This window comes from Gobio gobio (assembly GCF_949357685.1).
Source record: "Gobio gobio genome assembly, chromosome: 2".
Taxonomy (NCBI): domain Eukaryota; kingdom Metazoa; phylum Chordata; class Actinopteri; order Cypriniformes; family Gobionidae; genus Gobio; species Gobio gobio.
This window is the reverse complement of record NC_137098.1, coordinates 32,893,778-32,912,366: the sequence shown is the minus strand read 5'-3', so window position 1 is coordinate 32,912,366 and position 18,589 is coordinate 32,893,778. Positions and strand designations below refer to the sequence as shown.

Sequence of the window (18,589 nt, the reverse complement as noted above, 5' to 3'; positions counted from 1 at the left end):
GTTGTTTTACTGTGTCAACAGCTATAACACAAATTTTATGAAATTTAACTTGACAATTCTCTGAAATTATATTCATTTTATTGGGTTTGAATTCGGTGTTTGAAACCAATATCGCGTTGCATTAATAGGCCTAAAACAACATGTAGCCGTCTAAAAGGCTGTAATTGTGCCATCCAATGATGTATTATGGTTCAAAAAAAGGATGTCGACATAAATAACGTCATGGTTTGCGCGTGTTAGCCACAAACGTTTCGGAGGCTCTGTGAATAGCCATCATGCGTGGAAATTTTATGTGCGCCTTTTCTCCACCTCTCATTCCCTAGCCCCCCTTCCAGCTCCTGTCCAGTTAAACGTGTTTCCCTCTGAAGAGAGTTTCTTTCTGCTTCTCATTCTCCTGCCAGAAGCGCCTCTGCACACGCGACACTTTTATCACCGGGTTGGACTGAGAGACGCATCAGAGAAAAGCATCTGCAGTCAAGGACTAAGCGTTTCAGAGGGACACGGCATCATACAGGTGATGTAGTACAGTTTGGCTTTATGTTGTGGTTGCTCTGGCTGTACAGGTGAGCACTGTCACAGCATCTCTGGCTTGATTAGGTGTATCCAAGTGTAGATTTAATGATTAAAGAATGTGAGATTCACTCAAGATGAATGTTGTCAACCATCACTCATCGTTTCACATTGAGATTGTTTTAAATATTCAAATGTCTGACAGTTAAAGTGATTGAAGAGTGAAACAGACTGGATCATTTGGAAATTTGAGCATTTGAAACTTGGATATATTATTTCTGGCTGCTGCAGGACGTGAATTAGAATAATCATAATAGCCTACATATGAAAAATATTTACCAATAATAGGAAACTAATGTGCATTACATTTTTGTAATAGGAAACATTTCAGATGCTTAAACTGGAATTGAATTCTATTGAAGTTAATGAAGTTGATTTAGTTACTTTTCCATATAATTTATTATTTCAGAGGAACAAAAATGTGTTGTATATTTATGCTGGTGTTCTTAAATGCAACCTCCCTGACCTTCAGCAAGCTCTGCCTTGGTATAGATACACCAGAAAGCTCCTACCTTTCGTATGTTTGTAGACAATTCAGGTCTAGACACCAGAGCTAGTCTTAAACCTTTTGATTTTGGCTGCTGTGATGCTTTATGCTGAAGTTGACATTGCAGATGAATTATCAATAACTGACTTTTTCCCTTCTTACAGTCTTACTTAATCCTTTTCATGTGTTGTCTCTACTCCTGTAAGATATAATATTGCTGGCTATACAATTCATTAACATGTGCTATTTTTTTCTAGTGGGTTTATATATATATTTAATTTGCTTTACAAATTATGGTTATTATGTTGGACCTGCTAATTGTAACTGTTGCTTTCAGCATTAAGTGATTATGTAATTTAACTGACACTTCTTTGCAAAGTTACTTACAGTATACACTATTTAATCCCTATATTTTCATGCCGTCTGCTGTGACTACACTCTAAAAAAAAAAAGGTTCTATATGGCACCACAAATAGTTCTTGGCTCGTAATCATAGGGGAACCTTTTTTAGTGCTATATAGCACCATTTTTGGTGCTTCAGTGGTTCTTCAGCGGTTCTTCAGTGGTTCTTCAGCGGTTCTTCAGAGGTTCTTCACCGGTTCTTTGACTAAGGTGCTATATAGCACCTCTGAAGAACCACTGAAGCACCAAAATTGGTGCTATTTAGCACTAAAAAAGGTTCCCTTATGATTACGAGACCTTTTTTTTTAGAGTGTAGAACACATACAACTTTTATTGTTTCACCTTTGAGAAGTGATTATATTATTTCCATCAATCCTTTATCTTTCCACAGCTTCCTAAATCTTGAATGGTGTCCATTTAAGCTTAAACTGTGGGAAACACTCCACTTCAAGAAGGACTTAAAAGGAAATATTAACCAACACATTAGCCATTAAGCCTGTTTCCCATGAAACCAACTTTGGAAACTGATTTTATCTTATCGTTCTTTTTCCTTTGTGCATTCTCTAAACACAGTCCAGAGCACTTTAACAAAAACACTGCACACATTTTCCAAATAACTTAATTGTTTTTCTGTGCTTTATACAAAATGACATAATATTTCTAAATTAGCTTCAACTCAATGTTTTACTATAATAATTTGAGGGACCTCATACATTAAAAATGACTTGTTTAGGGTCACAGAGTTTATGCATGTGTGCACACTTTCTCAGATATTTTTTTAATGTTGTTTGCTTTATAAGATTAGATTTGGACGAGAGGACAAACTCGATATGGAATAGTGTATAAAAAGCTCTAGTTTCACTAGCTATGAATAAGTGTCTCTCTGCTCTAGCAGTATGTGTAGATAAGTCTATGTATAGGAAGCGCTGCTGAATGCTCTGCAGCAAGTCAAATAAATAGCGTCACTCCTAAAAGCGGGCCAACACTGGCATTGATTTATAAATGTAATATGTTTCTCAAGACAGGCAAACTTTTTAAGCTATTTTCCCCATAAATCGCTGTGAACTAGATGAACAGCAATCTTTTCTTTATCTATGCATGGCAGACATTCAGTAATTAACGGCAAGTTAATTCCAAACCGCCTGGTAAAGATATGACCAGCTTATACTGGCATGAGAACTGTCCTGTTCCTGTGGTAATTTTGGGCACTGAAAATTACATGTTGGTTTTTCTCTCTCAAAAACCTCTTATTTGACCAAACCTTTGTTATGAACTTAGAAATCCACATTGGGTTTATTTTATACAGTAGACTATATGCTGTCAGAATAAACCTTTTAAGCAGAGCGCAATATATATTGTTGGTCCTACTTTATTTTAAGTCTTCAAATACTATGTGCTAACATTTCAATTAATCATTTGGTTCAATGCACTTATTGTGTACATAAATGTTTTTGCTACAGCTGTACTAAATTTCTGTAATTGCATAATATAATATAATTACTCTGTTGACCCTTCCCGTACCCTCAATTAAACTTAACCACACCACAATTAAACTTAACCCCCCTCAGTAGCAGCATCATGTTTTGCAATTGAACATGAACACAATAAGTACATTGTACACTCTAAAAAAAAAAAAGGTTCTATATTGCACCAAAAATGGTTCTTGGCTCGTAATCATAGGGGAACCTTTTTTAGTGCTATATAGCACCAATTTTGGTGCTTCAGTGGTTCTTCAGCGGTTCTTCAGAGGTTCTTCAGCGATCTTCAGAGGTTCTTCACCGGTTCTTTGACTAAGGTGCTATATAGCACCTCTGAAGAACCGCTGAAGAACCACTGAAGCACCAAAATTGGTGCTATATAGCACTAAAAAAGGTTCCCCTATGATTACGAGCCTTTTTTTTTAGAGTGTACCTAAATTTTTTTAGATGTAAGTACATATTAGTTAAAGACACCTAATATAAAGTGTGACCAAGTTGTCTTCTCACGTACATTCAAAACTGAAAATGCATTAGTTGTTGGTCAGTACACTCTAAAAAAAAAGGCTCGTAATCATAGGGGAACCTTTTTTAGTGCTATATAGCACCAATTTTGGTGCTTCAGTGGTTCTTCAGCGGTTCTTCAGAGGTGCTATATCGCACCTTAGTCAAAGAACCGGTGAAGAACCTCTGAAGAACCGCTGAAGAACCACTGAAGCACCAAAATTGGTGCTATATAGCACTAAAAAAGGTTCCCCTATGATTACGAGCCAAGAACCATTTTTGGTGCAATATAGAACCTTTTTTTTTTAAGAGTGTATGTGCAAACATGATAAAACATTCTCTTAAACCTGTAGGTGAACGATGCTGTCCTTGCTTTTGCTGAGCATGTGCTTCTGGGTCTTCTCAGCCACAGGGTCTTTCGATTACGTTTACACTGGTGCGTATTCATTGTGCAAATTACTTTTTACATTTTTCAGTATTCATGAAAACCTCACTTAACTGTCTTTTTTGTTATGCCAAAGTGTTGTGATCCATGTCCTTGTATTTTCTATACCCTCATATGTCACCACAGAGCCTGAAAGGCCTCCACTGAGTGTCAGCATACCCAATGAGTTTCCACTCCGGCCTCTGATGGGTGACACATTAGTTCTGCCCTGCTACTTCCAGGACAACACAGTCAATGACCCTGGAGCCCCCACCATTGCTCCTTTGTCTCATCGGATCAAATGGAGTCTGGTCACCAAAAAAAAGACCACAAACATTTTAGTGGCATCTGAAGGGATAGTAAACATTGAAAAAAGGTATCTGGATAGAATCACCATGCTGGGATACCCCATGACACCCACAGACGCATCCATTAAGATCACTGAGCTCCATTCCAATGACTCAGGAGTGTATCGCTGTGAGGTCATGCATGGGATAGAGGATAGTCATGATACTGTGGACGTCCAAGTTCAAGGTACTGCTTGTATGAAGATCCTTACAAAGCAAACTAGTATGACTGTATGTGTGTGCCTCTTCTCTCAGAAATTTAAAATGGATGTATTTATGGTTCTTAGGTATTGTTTTCCACTATCGTGCAATCACCACACGATACACCCTTAATTTTGAGAAGGCCAAGGCAGCCTGTATTCAAAACAGTGCATTGATCGCTACTCCGGAGCAACTCCAAGCAGCTTATGATGAGGGATTCCATCAGTGTGATGCTGGCTGGCTTGCAGATCAGACCGTCAGGTCAGTTAACATATTAAGCAGTTAACATGTAACATAACTTGGATGGGTAAAATGCAGAGGACAAATTCCGATTATACTTGGCCTTCACATGTCACTTAAATATCCTGGTAAGTTTACAGTAAATAAGACAATTGTGGTGTCTGTAAATTCAATGTAAAAAAACAACAGCCAAAATGTATTAATTACTCAAATTACAAAATGTACTGATAAAAAAGTAAATTATATCTGTTGGTAGATAGATAGATTTCATTGTCTCGGTTAACTAGACCCATTCAATATAGTCCGGCTCTGAGTTCCACTTCTGTATGATATTTTTGATAAATTTTTGTATGATATTCCATCATGTAAGCAAAATCAACAGTAACTGCAAGGTGTTTGGTTTCATTTTATTAACATGTTCATGTTCTAGATGACTAGTCTATTCTTGGGCTATGGTTAGACATCTATTACATTTTCACTGACAGCCCACATTTTGCCTTGTTTTAGCCTAGACGTCAGGGTTGTGTTTAAGGGTTTAAGGGTTGTGTTTAAGGGGCTGTGTTTGGGCAGCTATTAGACGTCTTTTAAACCCAAACTTGCTTGCTGGGTAGTTTTGTTTGAAAATGTTATGGAAATAATGCAATTTGTTTTGGAATAAAGGTACCCTATTCATGATCCTCGTGAGGCTTGCTATGGAGATAAGTACCAATTACCAGGAGTGAGGACATATGGAGTGAGAGACGTGAATGAGACGTATGACGTGTACTGCTTTGCAGAGAAAATGACAGGTTCGTGTTTGAGATGGCAGAAAACTAACCAAGTTGCTCTAAAAACCTTGAAATGCTAAAAAACATTCCGTTTCATCTTACAGGAAAAGTGTTCTACACTACTTCCCCAAACAAATTCACTTTTGAGGAGGCAGAAGCTGAGTGTGCAAAGCTGGGTGCCAACTTGGCCACCACAGGACAGCTGTACCTGGCATGGAAGGGTGGTATGGATGTTTGTAATGCAGGCTGGTTGGCAGACCGAAGTGTCCGCTACCCCATCAACATCGCCCGACCACAGTGTGGGGGTGGCCTGTTGGGAGTGCGTACCGTCTATCTGTTTCCCAATCAGACCGGTTACCCACTCCCAGACTCTCGCTACGATGCTTTTTGCTACTCTGGTACAAAAATCTGATTTTACTATTCCTTCTTTATCATTTATGAATGTCTATCCACATACATATATTTGTAATTGTTTTATCTTTGTTGATTCAGTAATCCACAGTAATATGTGAATAGCTGTTGGTGTTAATTGAGTGTAGCAACTGACAAGTGTGTATTTTTTATATATTCTTTCATTTAGAAAAGGGCGAAGAGGGTTCAGGCTCATTGCCATTTGAAATCGAGACAACCACAGAGGCTGGCAGTGGTGACCCGAGGATTCAAACAATCACAGAAAGCCCCCAGGTCTTTTTTAAGCCCACCTCCACAGCAAGTGAACTACAGGGAGATGTTGTAACTTATAAGCCCGCAGTTACCATCAGTGTTGAGTTCCCATATACTGCACCAAATATTTCCCAGCTGCCCCTTTCACCACCTCCCAGCTCTGCTGAGGAAGTTACGGACATTGTGGAAGGTGTCACTGACAGGACTGATCTTAGCTCTGATTTATCCCATCTGAATGGAAGCGAAGCTATCATGTCTGCCACAGGTATGTGTCAATATGGAAATATACAGAAAAGAGTAATGTGTTGAGGATTATAAATTCTCTGTAATTTGACATCTGTATGTATTAATAACTGCGTAAAGACCAAATTATGCACTCTAAAGGTTCTATATGGCACTAAAAGGGGTTCTTGGCTCGTAATAATAGGGGAACCTTTTTAAGTGCTGTATAGCACCAATTTTGGTGCTTCAGTGGTTCTTCAGCGGTTCTTCAGCAGTTCTTCACCAGTTCTTTTGCTATGGTGCTATATAGCACCACTGACTAAGGTGCTATATAGCACCGCTACCATATACAGAACATGTTAAGACATGGTGCTATATAGCACCAAAAGTGGTTCCTCTATGATTACGATGATTACGATTATTAATCACACCCTATGTTTCTCATTCATGGTGGTTTCAGTCACTTCAGTTCTCGTTATAGTTTTTGCATATTCATATTTATCATGACAACAGCTCATGCAAGGACTGGTGAAGTTTATGAGCAGGTTTCTACTCCTCCTCTTTCTTCATTATTCCTTATATGGTGCTGATTGTCAGTCCACCTGAATCAATATAAACAAAGTCAAGTCAACTTTATTTATATAGCGCTTTTTACAATTCAGATTGTTTTAAAGCAGCTTCACAGTGTTAAACAGGAAAATAATGCAACAGAATTGTTTTCGTCCGTACAGCCACTCCGGAGAAAATGGTGATGTCATCTAGCTCATTTCCATTATCATACAGTGACAATGTGGGCATTAGATTAGTAATTAGATCAGTAATTTTGTTTATATGGTTAATTTCGTTTACTACTTAGTTTTATTTGGATATTTAGTTGAAAAATTGAGTGTCCCCAACTGAGCAAGCCAAGCCAAAGGCGACTGGTACAGTATATGGTAACGAGATCATTCAGAGCATTATCAATGAATAACTGCTTAAATTTGGACTTGTTCCTCACAAAAACGTACTATGGCTTCAGAATACATACACAAAGCGTATGGGATAATTTTATGGTATATTTTTATCCTTTGGAGCAAATCCGCTGGGGCTAGTGAATCTCTCACAATATCCTACTCAAACATAAAACTTATAGATAAATAATGAAAATGCAGGATTTCTTTATAACTCATCCATAGTATATTAAGCATTACTCTAAAACTTTCTGAAATATCACAATGACTTTCCAATCTATTAAACTAGATTTTCTGAATATACAATTTCAGTAGCATGTAAGAACCTTGTGTTAGATTTGATTATACTGAAATTTCATTACAAAACTAAGTAAAGTGTATACATATTAAATGTTCTACTCTAACATTAAGTGTTTCAGTTTTACCCTATGTTTTTTTTCCGTATTCATGGTAAATTGGATAAATCTGTTGACACCTGTTGTTGCTAATTCCCTGCACAGGGGTGGTCTTTCATTACCGTGCAAGCTCCAGTCGTTATGCCTTTGACTTTTTGGAGGCTCAGCTCGCATGTAAGAGCATCGGTGCAGTCATTGCCAGTGCCCAGCAGCTGCAGGCCGCCTATGAGGCTGGTTACCATCAATGTGATGCTGGCTGGCTCGCAGATCAGACTGTCAGGTATGACTGTTCAATACATTTTTTGTGTGTGTATTTTTTTGTTAACATATGTTTATTATTTATTACATATAAACTTCAAAATATAAGAATGCAAAATATTTGTGGCAGGGCAGATGACAAATGCTTCTAGTGGAATGATCTGTCTTAGATCAATGATCTGCAGATACCCATTATAACCCTGTATAACCATGTTATATAGCAGGAATATACTGTATTTTTACTAATGTATGTAAATGATGGCTATGCAGGTATCCCATTGTGTTTCCTCGTGAGAAATGCTCTGGCAATTTGGAGCATGTTCCTGGTGTGAGGTCTTATGGATGGTGTCCTGCCAATGAACGCTATGATGTGTATTGCTATGTGGACAAACCAAGGGGTAAGAGTCTTTACATAAATATATAAAAAACTGCTATGTGGACAAAGAGTGGGTGGGTAAATACATAAATAAATTACCTCTGCTTTAAGTTTCTGAGAATGAAAAAAAAAAAACAGGAAACATTTTTTTTTTAGTTTTTTTTCCCCCTGAACATTTTATAGTCAACAGGATTCTCTCATGGGATAATCAACCACTCTGAATCACTCTGTGTAGCTTGAGTTTTAAGTAAATGTTCACATTTCAGGGGAAGTTTTCCATGCAAGTTTATTTGAGGGATTCACTTACGATGAGGCAGTGGCTTACTGCCAGGCCCAGAATGCCTCCCTGGCCTCCACAGGAGACCTGTATGCTGCTTGGAGGCATGGCTTTGATAAGTGCCGTCCTGGCTGGCTTCTTGACCGCAGTGTACGTTACTCCATCAATAAGCCCCGGCAGCAGTGTGGTGGAGGGATGGCTGGAGTTCACACAGTTTACATGTTTCCCAACCAGACGGGTTCTCCTGACCTGCACTCCAAATACGATGCATATTGCTTCAAGGGTAAATATAACATCTATAGTCAAATACAGGCTTCTTCGAAATGTAAACAATGAAGTGTGTTGACTGTTTCTACAAAATGATTCATTACATATTTGTCATTTTTTATATATAGTGGATCTGGCTCTATCTCTGAATGAAAGTGAACCGAATAACAGAGTGAAAGAGGAAAAGATAGTGAGCATGACATCCTTTCCTGCTCTTCTCAGACCTGGTAATATAATGCATCTCAGGATACATATATGAGTCAAAGACAAATAAGAATAAGAAATATGCCCTAGAAAAGAATGTTTAAATTTGCTGTGACCAAAACATTTTACAACATTATCTAACCTTGCCTTGTCTTAAAAAGTGAAATAAATGTCAAATGATCTGATCAATGACGACTTAATGAAGGTCTGCATGGGTCTTCTCATTTCCTGTTTCATTTTATTTTTTATATATATATAATTTTAAATATTTAAAAACTCGAGTGAAGATTGTTCACCCCAAAAAAGAAAATTTTGTTAGCTACTTCTGTTTACTCACTCTCATGTCATTCCAAACCTGTATGACTTTCTTCTGAAAAAAAGTTGATATTTTGAAGAATGTTGGTAACCAAACAGTTATAGTTACCATTGTCTTCCACTGAGTCCTTCTCCTCCCCAAAAAGGATATATTCACAAAATATATTATTTTATGATCCACTTAGAAAATACAATCATACAGGTTTGGAATGTGGGTGAGTAAATGATGATAGAATGTTCATTTTTGGGTAAACTTTCCCTTTAAGTCATTGTATGTATGAAACGGATTGTAATGTATATTTGATTAAACGAATAAATAGAACAAAAACAGGCGACGTCATTGGCCCATGTCCCATTTTAACAGCTTGTAACTTATGCATCAGGAGTGTTCATTTTGTTTCAGGTACAGTACCTTAGATACTGTGTGTGTCTCTGTTTCCTCAGAAAGTCCGTTACCAGTCACTACTTCCATCCCTGTGGAACCCTCTAAATCTGGTGCATCTGGGGCCTGTGGTACCGACGATCTGTTGAGCAGTGGGAGTGGGGATCAGCCGAGTGGGTCATCTGTTGCAAGTGGAGACTCCTCAGGGGCCAGTGGCATTGATGATATGTTGAGTAGTGGGAGCGGTTACCAGCCAAGTGGGTCATTTGTTTCAAGTGGAGACTCTTCTGGGGCCAGTGGCACAATCGATCTGTTGAGCAGTGGGAGCGGGGATCAGCCGAGTGGATCAATTGGTTCCAGTGGAGACTCTTCCGGGGCCAGTGGCACTGATGGTATGTTGAGTAGTGGGAGCGGTTACCAGCCAAGTGGGTCATTTGTTTTGAGTGGAGACTCTTCTGGGGCCAGTGGCACCGACGATCTGCTGAGCAGTGGCAGCGGGGATCAGCCGAGTGAATCATTTGGTTCCAGTGGAGACTCTTCTGGGGCCAGTGGCACTGACGATCTGTTGGGCAGTGGAAGCGGGGATCAGCCAAGTGGGTCATTTGTGTCAAGTGACTCCTCTGGAGCCAGTGGGAGTAGAGATCTGACAAGCGGGTCGGGAAACTCTTCAGGATCTGGCGATGACTTAGATATCCTAGTAATCTTTTCAGAGAGTGACACAGTTTTATCAGGAGTTGGATCAGCCTCAGGGAGACCCGAGGAGGCTGGGGAGGGAGCCGCCGAGATCGTCACCTTCCCCATCGGCCAGAGCTCAGACCTCTTTGATGTGGACACCTCTGGATCGGGATCAGGCAGTGGGTCAGGGTTTAGCTCTGAAGAAAGTGGATCTACCTCAGACATTTCCAGCAGCTCAGGAGAGAGCGACGAGAGTGGAGATCTTTCTGGAATCTCCTCTGGATCAGGTTCCAGTGAGAAGAGCTCAGGATTCAGTGGTTTCCAGTCAGGAATTTTTCCCTCTGGAGGATCCAGTGGCATTTCCTTAATTGATGGCAGTGACATCATCATGGTGGATAACCCATGGGTAAAGGTGTCCACTGCTCAACATTTAGAACAAGAGTTGGGTGAAAGCCATGTGGATTTCAGTGGATCAGGACATATCTCAGGGTCTGGAATGAGCAATGATATCTCTGGAATGAGTGGTGATATCTCTGGGATGAGTGGTGATGTCTCTGGAATAAGCGGTGTCCACAGTGGCTCTGGGAGTGGTTTAGCATTTTCTGGTCTGACATTTTTGGAGTCTGGCTTCATTGATCTCACAGAACAATCTCCTGAACAAGAAGCTTCTGGGCTTTTGTTATTTGGGTCTGGTGAGGGAAATGGATTTACATCTGCAGGCTATGCCATTGAATCAGGAGAAAGATCAGGGGAATCAGCTAGTGGAGATATCACCTTCTTCACCAATAATGGCATGATGGAAATACCCAACAAGTCCTTGCCAGGAATGGAGCTAGGAAGAGGAGAGGTGGAGTATAGTGGCAACGTCAGGCTGTCCTCTGGTAGTGGACATGACCAAAGTGTCTATGCTAGTGGACAAGAGCATGAATGGATCCCAGTCACTGTTGACACCCCAACTGTGAACTCCAGTGATGCTCCTTCAGCAGTACTATCTGCTCAAGGGCCATCAGGCCTGTACAGTGATGCTGCAGGACCTCCAGTGCCTTATTCAGAACCAGAGAGAATCATCAATCAACTTGACACTGTTACTTCAGCAGCTTTGTCTTCTACCACAGAGCCCACCTCTTTACAAAGTCCTTCTGTCAACAAAGGACCTGTTATGAATGGTGAGATTCCATTTGCTTAAAATGTGTTCAAATGTAGAATAGAGATGCACGATATATCAGTACCATATCCATTATTGGCCAGTATTAAAATATTTTTTAATTTATTGTTTTGGCCAGAATTGGATACTTCTTTTTTCTTCGTCATCATTTAAAGTCTATATATTTTGTAAATGCAAGTTATAGATTTTGTGAAGGACTGATCCATGCATGTTTCATTTAAAACCATTTTTGACCTCGTAATGTTAAATCAAAATATCATAACTTCTAGTAAAAACAACATCTCCCAGGTGACATATTCATTTTGTAGTGCAACACACTTTCAAAATCCAATCAAGAACTGATGGACTGGACCAAGTCCCTGCCCTACATTTTGACCATATCATCTGTTACAATTGGATTATTATTGCCCATAAAGAAAATAATGATCAGCTCATGGGTGCATCCTAATATAGAAATCTATTTCTTCTCACCTCTGGAGATAAAAAAAAAACTGCTCTTTGTCATGCTCATGGTTTCATGTCTTGCTCTATTTCTTTCTCAAAAACCATAACAGCTTCTCTTAACCCATGTGATCCAAACCCTTGTGGAGCTGGGTTGTGTTCAGTGAAGGATGGGGTCGGCCTCTGTCACTGCCCACCTGGATTGCACGGAGAAGAGTGCCAGTACGGTGAGTCCGACTGAATTCAATCAGTTATATCATAAGGTCTTGTAAAGTCACATAAATTATGGGTATTTTTCAAAATGTTGTGTTTTGAATATTTGACATTTTGATAAACATTAGGCCTTTTTTGGGCTGATATTTGTGTTCAAATGAATCAAATGATTGTCTCTAAGTGTCTCACTGTTTGCATTTCATTTGTGAATAACTTCTGTTCAGTTTGCTCTTGCCTGATTTGTGTCCTCATAGTCCATTTTACAGGTTATGTGGCATGTGTGTGTGGTTAAGTCATTTTCACTCAGCTCTTGTGTCCAGATGTCTTTTCAGTGACTGTTCACCTGTGTTGTTTTTGTTCAGCTGTGCCTTTGCTGCAGTCTGGTTTAATCAGCACGCCTGCTAACACCTGGTACATGCTCATACTTCTCGTCCATCTTCACATGAATCTGAACTCTAAAATTCTGCTTCTGTAACTGTAAGAGTGCAGATCTGTTCCTCATGAGAGGCATACAAACTCATCCCAGATTAGCGCTCTTACAGTAACCACAACTGACTCTGATCTCTCCTTCAATGTACCATTGAAGTGTGTCTTCTCAGCTTATCAAAATATTGATGGTATAATTATTGAAGAGATTGGCTTACGGTGTAGAAGCAGCTCCATGAGTTCTGATTCAATGAAGCTCTCTGCTAAGCTTGGCCTACCTCAGATCATCTTCATAGTAGTCAGCTTTAATCGCTAAACCTTTATTTGCAGAGGTTGATGTTTGCCTTTCAAACCCTTGCACCAATGGAGCCACCTGTGTGGAGGTAGAGGACACTTTCAAATGCTTATGTCTGCCCAGCTACGAAGGAGACCGCTGTGAAATTGGTATGAGGCTGCTTCAGCTTATTCCACTAACGGTCTTTCAAAAGCAAACATAAAGGTGACACACAACTGCAGATGTCGCTATGGTGCAATGAGTGTACCACAGAAACACGGGACGTATTTGTTTTTGTTTTTTTAAGTTTTCCCAGTCCATTTATGGAAATCTGTTGCAGTTTCGCAGATAATCCTCAGCATCATACAGGATGAAATGATGCATTTTCAGTTACTGTAAAAATATAACAATAAACTACAACCCTTTAGTAACTCAGACAGGAAGGGGCAGACTGTCTCAACTGGGGTAAACAGAAATTTTACAGATGGATATTTTGCATCTAAGCAGAGACCAAAAATATCTAATTTGATAATTTTCTGCGGGATGTTACTTTTGGCCTTAATCGTCAGTCTACTAGAATACTTACGATTGTGGAGAAATCACTTTATCTGATAAGCTGATATTATGCCACGTAGAAAGGCATTTGTCGCTTGCTTAAAACACTGGTTTTAAACACTGAAAGATAAAGTGACTTTATCCGTATCCCTCAGCACATTCCATCATACATCTGTCATTTGTTTCTTATTTACAGTAAGTATTAAAGGGGTAGTTCACCCAAAGATGAAGATGTTTTTTTAATGAAACCTGAGAGATTTCTGTCTCTCTATTAAACGTCAATTCCATTTTCCAGCTCTGATGCTTCAAAAAGCACGAGAACCAATGAGGTTCATTCTCGCATGTCACAGTACGAGTGAGCTTCCGTTTACCATGTTTGATGTGCTCTATGTATGTATGTTGATCAATGTTTTTATGTGAATAAAATCATAAATTAAATCCGTTCATTATTTAAAGAGATTTTTTCTCTTCAGAAGACTTGATGCTTGATTTTTATGGATAACGATTTCACAATGTCTTGTTTGCTAAGCAAATTTTGGTGGAATGGATGTTCAATGGAGAGAGAGAAATCTCGGGTTTCATTAAAATCATCTTCATTTGTGTTTCGATGATGAACGAAAGTCATGAGTTTGGAACAACATGAGTGTGAGTAAATTAAGAGAATTTTGGGTGAACTATCCCTTTTATCCTCTGACTAAATTTTGCGATAGTGGTCTGAGAGGATGTTTGGTGAGACATTGATACATTTGCCATTGTTGCTTCAGATGTGCACAGCTGTGAGAAGGGATGGACTAAGTTTCAGGGCAACTGTTACTTGCATTTCTCTGAGAGAAAGACCTGGCTGGACGCTGAGCAACACTGTCGAGACTTAAACGCTCACATGGTGAGCATTATCACTCCAGAGGAGCAAGACTTCATCCACTGTGAGTGTCGTTTGTGCGCCTCTGTATGTGTGTTTAAGATTCTAAGTATGTGTGTTGTTTCTCTGATTACAAGTAATCACCCTCTTCATGTAACAGCATATGCACTAGACTATCAGTGGATTGGACTGAATGATAAAACGGTGGAAAATGACTTCCGTTGGTCAGATGGGACCCCCCTGGTAAGCCTAAATCTTGCTGAAAAGTTATATGTCATAAATATAAAAACAGTAGGTGCCAATAAAGAACCTGTGTTTGAGTGGAGAGCTATTTTATTGAGATATAGTGCTTGATTTGTCTCTTCCTCTGTTTAGCAATATGAGAACTGGAGGCCTAACCAGCCCGACAACTATTTTAAATCTGGTGAAGACTGCGTTGTAATGATCTGGCATGAAAATGGTCAATGGAATGACGTGCCCTGCAACTACCACCTGCCTTTCACATGCAAAACAGGTCCAGGTATGCACACCACAAAACACGAACGAATGCCATGGGTCTGAGAAAGCATGATGTGATTTTGACTTCCTCTCTTGCAGTGGCATGTGAACAACCTCCTAAAGTGGAGAATGCCAAGATGTTTGGAAACAAGAAGGATCGTTACCAGGTGAATTCTATTATCAGATACCAGTGCAGTGAAAACTTCACACAGCGCCACCTACCTGTGATCCGCTGCATGGCAGATGGACGGTGGGAGAAGCCACAAGTGCAATGCATATCAAGTAAGCTATTCAAGCATTACCAAAAACAAATGAAACCTAGTTTTTGTTAAAATCTGTTAAAACACTTAATATTTTGACTTTTTATATTTACACTACAGGGTCAGCAAGATTTAAAAAAAATTTTTTTGAAAGAAGTTTGGTCTTATGCTCACCAAAGCTGCATTTATTTACATTATAAACAGTAACATTTACAATATGTTTTCTATTTGAATGTGTTTTAAAATGTAATTTATTCCTATGAAGCTATATTTTCAGCAGCCATTTCTCCATTCCTCAGTGTCACATGATCCTTCAGAAATCATTCCAATATGCCGATTTGCTGCTCGATAATTTTTTTTTATTATCACCAATGTTGTAAATGGTTGTGCTGCTTACTTCCTCCCCCAAAACAACATGTATTTGAAATTTCTTTTACAAAAAAAACTAAACCCAAACATGTGAAGATTAGTGTAAATCATACATTTATACCATGGTCTGGTTTCACAGACAAGGCTTACATTAAGCCAGGATTAGACCTTAGTTCAACTAGGACATTTAAAGGATTAGTTCACTTTTAAATAAACTTTTGCTGATAATTTACTCATCCCCATGTCATCCAAGATGTCAATGTCTTTCTTTCTGCAGTCGAAAAGAAATTAAGATTTTTGATGAAAACATTCCAGGATTTTTCTCCATATAATGGACTTCAATGGGCCCCAAACCCCAATGACAGTTTCAGTACAGCTTCAAAGGGCTTTAAACGATACCAAACGATACCAGACGATGAATAAGGGTCTTATCTAGCGAAACGATCAGTTTCTGCGAGAAACCGAGCAGTATTTATGCTATTATTTTACCTCTTATCAGATGAACGTGATCATCTCTGAGCTCCGCCATAACTTCCGCTAAGTGAGGTCAAAATTCGAGCATGGTCATAGATGTATACGTAGATACCTCATTAGCGCCTGCACGGATCATTTGAATGAGGCATCTACGATCAATATATCTATAACCACACTCTTATTTTGACCTCACTTAGCGGAAGTTATGGCAGAGCTCAGAGGTAATCACGTTCGTATGATAAGAGGTAAAATAATAGCATAAATACTGCTCGGTTTCTCGCAGAAACTGATCGTTTCGCTAGATAAGACCCTTACTTATCGTTTGGTATCGTTAAAAGCCCTTTTAAGCTGTACTGAAACTGTCATTTGGACCTTGAACCGTTTGGAGCCCATTGAAGTACATTATATGGAGAAAAACCCTGGAATGTTTTCATCAAAAATCTTAATATCTTTTCAACTGCAGAAAGAAAGACATGGACATCTTGGATGACATGGGGGTGAGTAAATTATCAGCAAAAGTTTATTTAAAAGTGAACTAATCCTTTAAGTAGCTTTAAAACAATGGCACTGACTTATATTAAGATAATGTCAGTGCAAGTTGCTTTCAGTTAAAACAGCTCAAACATTAGTTTTAGTCTGGGACTAGCTTAAGCCTTGTCTGTGAAACCGTGCACATATTTTTGAATCATATAATCCCCTTATCTACATTTAAAAGATATAAAATAAGAATTAATTTAAAATAACTATCCTTTGTCTGTGTACTATATTTCTATACAATGTTATGTAAAAGTACTGAAATGTTTTCTTTTGTTTTTGCATTTATAGAGGTCAAATCCGGACTGCAAAAGGAATCTTCTGTTCATCACTCTCATAAAGCTAGTACAAAAACATTGGAGAAACATCTCTAAGGAGACTAGAGTTAGAGTTTGGTTTTTAAAACAGTACAAGTTTTATATTTATTTTCCAAGACACTGAATTAAGAAAGCATCCAGTACATTTCTGATTAAAAAGTGTTATTTCAAAGATAAGTGCCCATCTTGTATATTGCACATCAAATGTCAGTTATTGGCCGTCAGCGATGCAGCAATCTGTCTCATCCCTGCATCAAAAAATCAGAGACCAACAGATCAAATACTAGCAGCATTCTTAAAGATTTCTGTAAATGTTAGCAGGTTTTCCTTTTAGACCGGCTAGTGTTGGATGTGCCCGGCTCTTCCTCTATGAAGGACACTAAAACATTTTTTTTTGTCTTTTTCTGCTAGTAAGCCAAATTTGAGGTACATTCACAACGTAAATGATGTGATGAAATGTGAAGTAAAAAGAACTAGAGAAGTTTATAGCCATAAAAGACGTTTACAAAAAAAATCTTATTTATTTCTAATACCTAACCAGACGGATAAGAAAACAACTTGCACAAGGATGTCATTAATTTGTTATGTCTGAGTTTGACATTTAATAATGTAATGTGAAATGAGATTTATTGATTTCTCACAGGACAACACAGTACATCCATTTTTGACTGGGTGTGTCCATCTTTTCCCTCACCAAAGCCATAAATACATAAACAACATCAGACACAGGTGGTCAAATCCAGTCAGATTATGAATGTAAACCCAATCATGGAAATGTACTTGATTGTTAAATGTTATCTGTCGCCCAAAACTGTGCAGGGCATAGTTCGACATTGGTGAAATATTAATGACAAGTGCCTTGTGAATATTTTACATTTAGCTTGTTTCAGTGATGAGATTGCTTACTTAGTACAAGAGGCTGTGCCTCTTTCATCCCAAAGGCTCTTTTATACAGTGTAGCTTTATTTTCATCTGAAATGACGAATGCAGCATGAACTGCAGATGCACAAACATTTCTTGAAAAGCATTTTTTTCTCTCTCATAAGTTACAAGCAGAATAAACTGTATGGAATAGAAGACCCATCATTTCTTTCATTGAGATGGATGAGTAACAAAATTCAACAGTGAAAACACGGGGGTAAACTATACTGTTATTGTGATACTCTGTTGTCTTCTAAAGTAAGAGCATATAACATTTTCCAGGAATGTCTTCAGATGAACTTCATGTGTTTGAATAACTGTATTGCAGCAAATTCAACGACTTGCCATTAAAACATTCCATACATCATGCTCAATACAGGACTGATTTGTGTGTTGGCCAGTAGTCTGTCACACAGGGCAAAGAGTAGGCTACTCAGAGAGGTTATTCACAATGTACAGGTAATGGAAAGAAAACGGTTTTTACCTCACCCAACCCAGTCTAGAAATGTATTTTAAAACCGATGGTAATGTTTGCCTAATTGGGTGGAGTGGAAGAAATTAACTCCCCTGTGACTGAATAGCCCCCTTTTAGCCACTTTGGACCTGTTTCTCCTATGTCGCCTAGAGAGCCTTGCTGTAGAGTCTGAAGCGCAATGCCTACTGCCATCTTCTGGTTGATTTAATGCATGACATCTACTCTGGTATTTGTGTTGTCTACAAATGCCAGAATATTAAATGGCCAAAACAGCACTACACATTACATATATTTAGACATTTTATCTATATATACTATACACTTATATACTAAACACTAAATGTATTTAAAATCTATTGATGATAATACTGTTTTTATATTTATATAAATATTTTTTTATGAGATCA

The 18,589-nt window shown here is 38.6% G+C and overlaps 1 protein-coding gene across 1 annotated transcript; it reads left to right on the top strand.

Annotated features, from left to right (window-relative positions):
* The first annotated feature begins 238 nt into the window (after positions 1-238).
* acana (aggrecan a) lies at positions 239-18,079 on the top strand. The gene is made up of 19 exons (XM_079802493.1): positions 239-514; positions 3,792-3,874; positions 4,010-4,396; positions 4,497-4,671; positions 5,311-5,438; positions 5,522-5,815; positions 5,998-6,345; positions 7,753-7,927; positions 8,176-8,303; positions 8,548-8,841; positions 8,954-9,052; positions 9,789-11,567; positions 12,121-12,234; positions 12,977-13,090; positions 14,240-14,398; positions 14,495-14,577; positions 14,710-14,854; positions 14,932-15,114; positions 16,761-18,079. The coding sequence occupies exons 2-19, from the start codon at positions 3,799-3,801 to the stop codon at positions 16,841-16,843; spliced, it is 4,764 nt and encodes a 1,587-aa protein (XP_079658619.1). The 5' UTR covers positions 239-514; positions 3,792-3,798; the 3' UTR covers positions 16,844-18,079.
* The last annotated feature ends 510 nt before the right edge of the window (positions 18,080-18,589 follow it).